The following is a 10,000-nucleotide window of genomic DNA, read 5'->3' on the forward strand; positions in this document are numbered from 1 at the left end:
AACACTCCTGACACTCTTCTGTCACACACACAACACTCCTGACACTCTTCTGTCACACACACAACACTCCTGACACTCTTCTGTCACACACACACAACACTCCTGACACTCTTCTGTCACACACACAACACTCCTGACACTCTTCTGTCACACACACAACACTCCTGACACTTTTCTGTCACACACACACAACACTCCTGACACTCTTCTATCACACACACAACACTCCTGACACTTTTCTGTCACACACACACAACACTCCTGACACTCTTCTATCACACACACAACACTCCAACACTCTGCACCTTCTTGACATCAGCCCCCTGTAACCTCACTGTTCTACTTCCCTCCCTCTCGTTCATACACATGGATTCTGTCTTACTATGACTGACTTTCATTCCTCTTCTTTCCAATGCAGACCTCCACCTTTTCAGGTGCTCTCTACTCTCACTATAGATCACAATGTCATCATCAAACATCATTGTCCACAGAGATTCCTGTAAAAATAATACTACTACTACTAATAACAATAATAATAAATTCTTAAATAAATAAAACTATTGTGTACAAACGTCTTATAAAGACTTGCTTCATATAACATCTTTAAACTTTTATTTTTTGCTTAGAGAGACATTTGTGACATTACAATGAAGAAAGAAAGAAAGAAAGAAAGAAAGAAAGAAAGTGTTCAGATGCAATTTTTCATGCTCACACTTGATAAAATAGCAAATTATTTACATATTACTAATCTAAAATAGAATCATTAAATAATATTGTAATAAATAACAACAACAATAACAATAATAATTATAATAATAATAACAATAATAATAATAATAATAATAATAATAATAATAATAATAATAATAATAATAATAATTTAGTAACAATAATAATAAATACTAATAACAATACGAATAATAATAATAAACAATAATAATAAATAATAACAATAATAATAAATACTAATAATAATAATACGAATAATAATAAACAATAATAATAATAGCAATAACAATAATAATAAATAATAATAATAATAATAATAATAATAATAATAATAATAATAATAATAATAATAATAATATATTTTATGTGCACTGACGTAAAACTGAATAGATTTAACATTAAAATATCAGAATGATTATTTGAGATTATTTTTTTGTTCTCATATTATAACCTAAATATTTAATATAAGCTGTAAACTGCATTCGTTAATTAATTTTAGTTAATTTTATTAATTCTGTTTATTCGCTTTAACACGCAAAAGAGAGCTTTTAGATTTGCGCTATTACGTCATTTCCTGCGCTCGCACCGGCAAAATGGCTCCGACTGGATATTTATTCTGTGCGCTGGTTGTTTTAAGTGTTTTTGGGTTTTATACAGAATTTGTGTATTGTACTAATGGCAGAAGGGTGAGTGTGTGTTTAATACAATAACATGTGGGTTACAGTCATATATATTATACAATGTATAAGTGAAATGGGGAATGTTAGTCTGTGCTAATCGGCTAATCGGCTAAAGTCTTTATTTACGTCATTCTGACTTTATTAAGGCAGAAAATGCAGCTGATTACATTTTATCGAGATGTTATCGAAACATACATTAGTAAACTACTCCAATAAAACATCCCAGTATGAGTTATGTTTAATCCGTTTATATTTAACATCTGTGTGAGTGAGAGTGTGTGTGTGTGTGTGTGTGTGTGTGTGTGTGTGTGTGTGTGTGTGTGTGTGTGTGGGAGAGAGTGTGTGTGTGTGTGGGAGAGAGTGTGTGTGTGTGTGTGTGTGTGTGTGTGGGAGAGAGTGTGTGTGTGTGTGTGTGTGTGTGTGGGAGAGAGTGTGTGTGTGTGTGTGTGGGAGAGAGAGTGTGTGTGTGTGGGAGAGAGAGTGTGTGTGTGGGAGAGTGCGTGTGTGTGTGGGAGAGAGTGTGCGTGTGTGTGTGTGTGTGTGTGTGTGTAGGAGAGAGTGTGAGTGTGTGTGTGTGTGTGTGTGTGGGAGAGAGTGTGTGTGTGTGTGTGTGGGAGAGAGTGTGTGTGTGTGTGGGAGAGAGAGTGTGTGTGTGTGTGGGAGAGAGTGTGTGTGTGTGTGGGAGAGTGCGAGTGTGTGTGGGAGAGTGGGAGTGTGTGTGGGAGAGTGCGTGTGTGTGTGGGAGAGTGCGTGTGTGTGTGTGGGAGAGTGCGTGTGTGTGTGTGGGAGAGTGCGTGTGTGTGTGTGGGAGAGTGCGTGTGTGTGTGGGAGAGTGCGTGTGTGTGTGGGAGAGTGCGTGTGTGTGTGGGAGAGTGCGTGTGTGTGTGGGAGAGTGCGTGTGTGTGTGGGAGAGTGCGTGTGTGTGTGGGAGAGTGCGTGTGTGTGTGGGAGAGTGCGTGTGTGTGTGGGAGAGTGCGTGTGTGTGTGGGAGAGTGCGTGTGTGTGTGGGAGAGTGCGTGTGTGTGTGGGAGAGTGCGTGTGTGTGTGGGAGAGTGCGTGTGTGTGGGAGAGTGCGTGTGTGTGGGAGAGTGCGTGGGAGTGTGTGTGTGTGTGTGGGAGAGTGCGTGGGAGTGTGTGTGTGTGGGAGAGTGCGTGTGTGTGTGTGGGAGAGTGCGTGTGTGAGTGTGTGTGGGAGAGTGTGAGTGTGTGTGGGAGAGTGTGTGTGTGTGTGTGTGTGTGTGGGAGAGTGTGTGTGTGTGTGTGTGTGTGTGTGGGAGAGTGCGTGTGTGTGTGTGGGAGAGTGCGAGTGTGTGTGGGAGAGTGCGAGTGTGTGGGAGAGTGCGAGTGTGTGGGAGAGTGCGAGTGTGTGTGGGAGAGTGCGTGTGTGTGTGCGTGTGTGTGTGGGAGAGTGCGTGTGTGTGTGTGGGAGAGTGCGTGTGTGTGTGTGGGAGAGTGCGTGTGTGTGTGTGGGAGAGTGCGTGTGTGTGTGTGGGAGAGTGCGTGTGTGTGTGGGAGAGTGCGTGTGTGTGTGGGAGAGTGCGTGTGTGTGTGGGAGAGTGCGTGTGTGTGTGGGAGAGTGGGTGTGTGTGTGGGAGAGTGCGTGTGTGTGTGGGAGAGTGCGTGTGTGTGTGGGAGAGTGCGTGTGTGTGTTTTTGGGAGAGTGCGTGTGTGTGTGTGTGGGAGAGTGCGTGTGTGTGTGTGTGGGAGAGTGCGTGTGTGTGTGGGAGAGTGCGTGTGTGTGTGGGAGAGTGCGTGTGTGTGTGGGAGAGTGCGTGTGTGTGTGGGAGAGTGCGTGTGTGTGTGGGAGAGTGCGTGCGTGTGTGTGTGGGAGAGTGCGTGTGTGTGGGAGAGTGCGTGTGTGTGGGAGAGTGCGTGTGTGTGGGAGAGTGCGTGGGAGTGTGTGTGTGTGGGAGAGTGCGTGTGTGTGTGTGTGTGTGGGAGAGTGCGTGTGTGTGTGTGGGAGAGTGCGTGTGTGTGTGTGAGTGTGTGTGGGAGAGTGTGAGTGTGTGTGGGAGAGTGTGTGTGGGAGAGTGTGTGTGTGTGTGTGTGTGTGTGGGAGAGTGTGTGTGTGTGTGTGTGTGTGTGTGGGAGAGTGCGTGTGTGTGTGTGGGAGAGTGCGTGTGTGTGTGTGGGAGAGTGCGTGTGTGTGTGTGGGAGAGTGCGTGTGTGTGTGTGGGAGAGTGCGTGTGTGTGTGTGGGAGAGTGCGTGTGTGTGTGGGAGAGTGCGTGTGTGTGTGGGAGAGTGCGTGTGTGTGTGTGGGAGAGTGCGTGTGTGGGAGAGTGCGTGTGTGGGAGAGTGCGTGTGTGGGAGAGTGTGTGTGTGGGAGAGTGTGTGTGTGGGAGAGTGTGTGTGTGGGAGAGTGTGTGTGTGTGGGAGAGTGTGTGTGGGAGCTGTTACCATGGTAACGACAGTGTGGTTTGGTGTTGAATGTGTTTAGAGCTCTGACAGTGTGGAGTCTGACCTCAGCGGCTTCTCTGTGACTCTGCAGCACTCTTTCGAAGTGGGTGAGTTTTGTCTTGACCTCAGAACCTACAGACAGGTCAGTGTAAATATCATCATCATCATCATCATCATCATCATCATATGATCTGATGAGAGACAGAAAAAACAAGCATGTTATGATCTCTCTGTGAGGATGGACCACCTCACGTTACAGTGTAGAACACACACACACACACACTTATAACGATGCATGTTGTTTATCACCTCAGATGACGTGCCCAGATTCAGGACACGTGGCACGATCCATCTGAAGGCCGCGAGAGAGAACGGCGCCGTTCTGTCGCAGACGGAGCTCTCGGAGAAGGACAGGAGTTTACTGAAGGTCAGTACACGCTGCACACGCTGGGAATGAAAGGTAAAGCATTCATTATGTGATGGTGTGTGTGTGTGTGTGTGTGTGAGATCAGGACGTAGCGGCTGTAGACGGTCTGTACAGGATCCGAGTTCCCCGGGTGTCTCTGCAGTCAGACAGACAGACAGACGGCCACCTGACTGCCTTCATCAGAGCCGTGAGTCCGAGGAGTTTTTATTTTAACTGTGTATCACTGAGTGCAGGTTCTTCACTTCTCTTCCCTGTTTCAGTGCTCTCTGGTGGAGTCGCACCTGAGCGATGTCATCACGCTGCACACCGACGTCAGTGGCTCCCTCATCGGCGTCTCCATAGTGACGGTGCCCGGGGCGTGTCGTGGGGCCGAGGTTGAGGAGGACGTGGACCTGGAAACGTTCAACACCACCCTCAGTGTCATGGGTCCAGTCAACGCACCAGCGTGAGGAAATCACACACACACACACTACGTTAACTGCACACTACACACAAATATACACACATTACACACTCACTCTAACTACACACACACAAACACACACACACACACACACACACACTGATACCAGCAATAATATGTTGAAAGTTGGGGGGGGTTCAGTGCCTTGCTCAAGGGCACCTCAGTCGTGGTATTGCCGGCCCGAGACTCGAACCCACAACCTTATGGTTAGGAGTCAGACTCTCTAACCTTTAGGCAACGAATTATTGTTTCCCCCAAAAATTGTTTAGTAACATCAGCATGTGTTTCCATCCTCCAGCCCTGAGACGGCTCTGTTTATCGAGAGGATGGAGCAGGAACAGGACAAGAAAGGCAAACCCCAGGAGCAGAAGTCCTTCTTCGCAAAATACGTGAGTGTTTGGATTTAAAACGTGTGAAAAGTGCATGTTGAGTCAACCTGGTCCTCATGTTTGTTCACGTTTGAGTCGGGCTGAAATAATCGTCTCTGATGGATGTCATGATGCTTTCGTGAAAGATTCTGCGTGAGTCTTTTAAACGATTCAAGTTCTCTTTTAGCAAGATTCAACAAAACTGATACGAAAAATCGAGTTAAGCGTTTTTACTCTGAGGGGAAAAAACGTAGTGGAGAAGAACCAAGTGCTCGTGTTCACCAGAAGAAGATAACACAGTGTTTGGCATCGTTTCTGCTTACACACATACTTATTGATGCTGCATGGTGATGCAAATCAGTATCCTGGGAATCGGAACCGAATCATTTAAATAATTTTATATGCAAATCAGAATCCTGAGAAGCGGAATCAAATCAGGTGAATCGTTTTATAATCAATTTAGAATCTTGAGAATCAGGTGAATCGTTTTATAATCAATTTAGAATCACGAGAATCAGGTGAATCGTTTTATAATCAAATCACAGTCTCGAGGATCAGGTGAATCGTTTTATAATCAAATCAGAATCTCGAGAATCAGGTGAATCGTTTTATAATCAAATCGGAATCTCAAGAATCAGTTGAATCGTTTTATAATCAATTTAGAATCTTGAGAATCAGGTGAATCGTTTTATAATCAAATCAGAATCTCGAGAATCAGGTGAATCGTTTTATAATCAATTTAGAATCTTGAGAATCAGGTGAATCGTTTTATAATCAAATCAGAATCTTGAGAATCAGGTGAATCGTTTTATAATCAAATCAGAATCTCGAGAATCAGGTGAATCGTTTTATAATCAATTTAGAATCTTGAGAATCAGGTGAATCGTTTTATAATCAAATCAGAATCTTGAGAATCAGGTGAATCGTTTTATAATCAAATCAGAATCTTGAGAATCAGGTGAATCGTTTTATAATCAAATCGGAATCTTGAGAATCAGGTGAATCGTTTTATAATCAAATCAGAATCTTGAGGATCAGGTGAATCATTTTATAATCAAATCAGTATCCTGGGAATCGGAATGGAATCAGCTGATTCATTTATATACCCAAATCTCAGGTGTTAGTTGTTTTTTTTTTATCTAATCCAAATTGAATCAGGTGAATTATTTTAGAACCAAATCATAATCCTGAGAATCAGAATCAGATTCCACAGAATTGAATCAGGTGAAGAAATACACCAATCTTTTTGAAACTCATCTTAGCATCAGGTTCTAAGAACAGCGTCTGTTATCATCAGACTCTGGAACACAGATGCAGTGTTGTTTGTGTGGGTAGATGCTGAGAATGTTCTAGACATGTTCTGTTATCTATTAGATCATGCTGTTGAAATGTTTGTTTGTTTGTTTGTTTGTGTGTGTGAGTAAATGATAAAGTGTGTATCTGGACCTGTACTGTCTGCTGTGCTAATTGTCTACAGTTCCAGCATGTGTACGTGTGTGTTTCAGTGGTATTTGATTCTGGGAGGTGCAGTGTTCCTCATGGCCACCAGTTCAGCACAGCCCCCAGCAGGGGGCGCCAGAGAGCAGTGATTTACACAGTCAAGTACCGAAGTCACTCACACACTCCTGCTTCCTTATGGGCAAAAAAGACTGAGTGCACTTTAAAAATAAATAAATAAATAATAATAAAATGAGCTGATTTTATCTCAAGTATTTAAAATACTTTATAAAGTCATTTATTCTACTTCAGTAATGTAGAACTTTATGTAGTAAAGCTAGACTGAGAATTCTACTATTGTAAGAATTAAATTAAAACAAATCTAGAAATTCCAAAAGACACAAAGTTTTTAAAACTTCCAGTTAAAAGTAAGATGTTTTAAAAATCCACATTTATCAGATCTTGGGAGTGGACTCAGATTTTTTAACCTGATTCTGTGTGTGTGAGTCTTTCACTCTTTAAGCCTTTGTCTACCAAACACAGCGGCTCGGCTAGAACTGAGAACTTTGTGTGTGTGTGTGTGTGTGTGTGTGTGTGTGTGTGTCTGTCTGTCTCTGTGTGTGTGTCTCTGTGTGTGTGTCTCTGTGTGTGTGTGTCTCTGTGTGTGTGTGTGTGTCTCTGTGTGTGTGTGTGTCTCTGTGTGTGTGTGTGTCTCTGTGTGTGTGTGTGTGTCTCTGTGTGTGTGTGTGTGTCTCTGTGTGTGTGTGTGTCTCTGTGTGTGTGTGTGTCTCTGTGTGTGTGTGTGTGTCTCTGTGTGTGTGTGTCTCTGTGTGTGTGTGTCTCTGTGTGTGTGTCTCTGTGTGTGTGTCTCTGTGTGTGTGTGTGTGTGTGTCTGTGTGTGTGTGTCTGTGTGTGTGTGTCTGTGTGTGTGTGTGTCTGTGTGTGTGTGTCTGTGTGTGTGTGTCTGTGTGTGTGTGTGTGTGTGTCTCTGTGTGTGTGTGTGTCTCTGTGTGTGTGTGTGTCTCTGTGTGTGTGTGTGTGTCTCTGTGTGTGTGTCTCTGTGTGTGTGTGTGTGTCTCTGTGTGTGTGTGTGTCTCTGTGTGTGTGTGTGTGTCTCTGTGTGTGTGTGTGTCTCTGTGTGTGTGTGTGTCTCTGTGTGTGTGTGTCTGTCTGTGTTTGTGTCTGTGTGTTCTTACAAAAGTAGAATTGGTTTCTGTGTCCTTTTTTTGCTCCACCCACACCCCCTGGCTCGGCTCGCGGTTCAGGTACTTATAACGACAACGTGGGGGATTATGGGGGATTTGCTGAGCCACAGTGTCCAGTGGAAAAGTGCTGTGTGTGTGTGTGTGTGTCTGTGTGATGATTAACTGGATTGCACTAAACAAAGTAAAATGATGGATCTGAAAATCACTGAACAATCAACACATATACTCTCTTCTGATCAACTCTCAGAATGACTCTCTGATCGACTCAGAATGACTCTCAGAATGACTCTCTGTTCGACTCTCATAATGACTCTCTATTCAACTCTCATAATGACTCTCTGATCGACTCTCAGAATGACTCTCTGATCGACTCTCAGAATGACTCTCTGATCGACTCAGAATGACTCTCTGATCGACTCAGAATGACTCTCTGATCGACTCTCAGAATGACTCTCTGATCGACTCAGAATGACTCTCAGAATGACTCTCTGTTCAACTCTCATAATGACTCTCTGTTCGACTCTCATAATGACTCTCTGTTCGACTCTCAGAATGACTCTCTGTTCGACTCTCCATATGACTCTGATGGACTCTCTGAATGACTCCCTGATTAACTCTATAAATGAGTCTCTGATTAACTCCCTGAACGAAACTACCATAGCAACGAGTTAATTATGTGAACCAGTGTCCATCTGGTACACTGAGATGATGGGGATGAACCTGAAGGTGTCACACAAAGAAACTACACCTGATTAATCAAATCTCTGCGCTAATCAACAAGGGTTTAATAATTAACACACCTTTAATCACCGCCCCTCAGAGTAAAGGTGTGAGATCAGACAGAAGTGTTAACTCCATCCTTGTCTCTCTTCTTTCTCCTGGTTAGTGGATGTACATCGTCCCTCTTGTCCTCTTCCTCATGATGTCCGGAGCCCAGGATCAGTCTGGAGGCGGAGCTAGTGGTGGTGCAGCCAATGGCGGTGGGCGATGATTACCATGGCAACGGCGACTGCTATTCTTCTGTTATTGGTTTATAAACTGTATATAATAACTTAAGAAATGTTAAATTAATGTAAAAGAATTCTCGTGCTAATAAACTAAGAACATCAGACTGAAGGAGTTTAACGCAGTGTTTGTTTGTTTTTCTACTGATTTGATGAATAAAATGTGCTGGAAATCATCCAAGTGTTCGAGACATTGATTATTAACATCATAATCTGTAGATAACGTTCAGATGTTTCAGGTTCAGTGCAGACGTGTTGTATCCACATCACATACTAGGGAAAATGCAGATGATCAATCCCACAATGCACTGCAGCAAGTACTGAACACTGCGGTAAGTAGTGAACACTGCAGCAAGTACTGAACACTGCGGTAAGTACTGAACACTGCGGTAAGTAGTTTATACTGCAGTAATTAGTGAACACTGCAGTAAGTACTGAACACTGCAATAATTAATGAACACTGCAGTAATTAGTGAACACTGCAGTTGGTAATGAACACTGCAGTAATTAGTGAACACTGCAGTAATTAATGAACACTGCAGTAATTAGTGAACACTGCAGTAATTAGTGAACACTGCATTAAGTACTGAACACTGCAGTAGGTAATGAACACTACAGTAATTAATGAACACTGCAGTTGGTAATGAACACTGCGGTAATTAATGAACACTGCAGTAATTAGTGAACACTGCAGTTGGTAATGAACACTGCAGTAATTAATGAACACTGCAGTAATTAGTGAACACTGCAGTAATTAGTGAACACTGCATTAAGTACTGAACACTGCAGTAGGTAATGAACACTACAGTAATTAATGAACACTGCAGTTGGTAATGAACACTGCGGTAATTAATGAACACTGCAGTAATTAGTGAACACTGCAGTTGGTAATGAACACTGCAGTAATTAATGAACACTGCAGTAATTAGTGAACACTGCAGTAATTAATGAACACTGCAGTTGGTAATGAACACTGCAGTAATTAATGAACACTGCAGTAATTAGTGAACACTGCAGTTGGTAATGAACACTGCAGTAATTAATGAACACTGCAGTAATTAGTGAACACTGCAGTAATTAATGAACACTGCAGTTGGTAATGAACACTGCAGTAATTAATGAACACTGCAGTAATTAGTGAACACTGCAGCAAGTACTGAACACTGCGGTAAGTAGTGAACACTGCGGCAAGTACTGAACACTGCAGCAAGTACTGAACACTGCGGTAAGTAGTGAACACTGCAAGTACTGAACACTGCGGTAATTAGTTTATACTGCAGTAATTAGTG

At 43.1% G+C, this 10,000-nt stretch overlaps 1 protein-coding gene across 3 annotated transcripts; it reads left to right on the forward strand.

Moving 5' to 3' along the window:
- The first annotated feature begins 1,310 nt into the window (after positions 1-1,310).
- Positions 1,311-8,887, forward strand: emc10 (ER membrane protein complex subunit 10). 3 transcript variants are annotated; one of them, XM_060891900.1, is made up of 8 exons: positions 1,311-1,415; positions 3,848-3,914; positions 4,122-4,234; positions 4,320-4,421; positions 4,495-4,679; positions 4,996-5,086; positions 6,571-6,667; positions 8,594-8,887. In XM_060891900.1, the coding sequence occupies exons 1-7, from the start codon at positions 1,323-1,325 to the stop codon at positions 6,652-6,654; spliced, it is 735 nt and encodes a 244-aa protein (XP_060747883.1). In that variant the 5' UTR covers positions 1,311-1,322; the 3' UTR covers positions 6,655-6,667; positions 8,594-8,887. The 3 variants fall into 3 exon arrangements, with proteins under 3 accessions (XP_060747883.1, XP_060747884.1, XP_060747882.1); XM_060891901.1 differs by having other exon boundaries at positions 6,571-6,662; XM_060891899.1 differs by lacking the exon at positions 6,571-6,667.
- Positions 8,888-10,000: the final 1,113 nt, after the last annotated feature.

Source organism: Tachysurus vachellii, chromosome 18 (genome assembly GCF_030014155.1).
Source record: "Tachysurus vachellii isolate PV-2020 chromosome 18, HZAU_Pvac_v1, whole genome shotgun sequence".
Taxonomy (NCBI): Eukaryota; Metazoa; Chordata; class Actinopteri; order Siluriformes; family Bagridae; genus Tachysurus; species Tachysurus vachellii.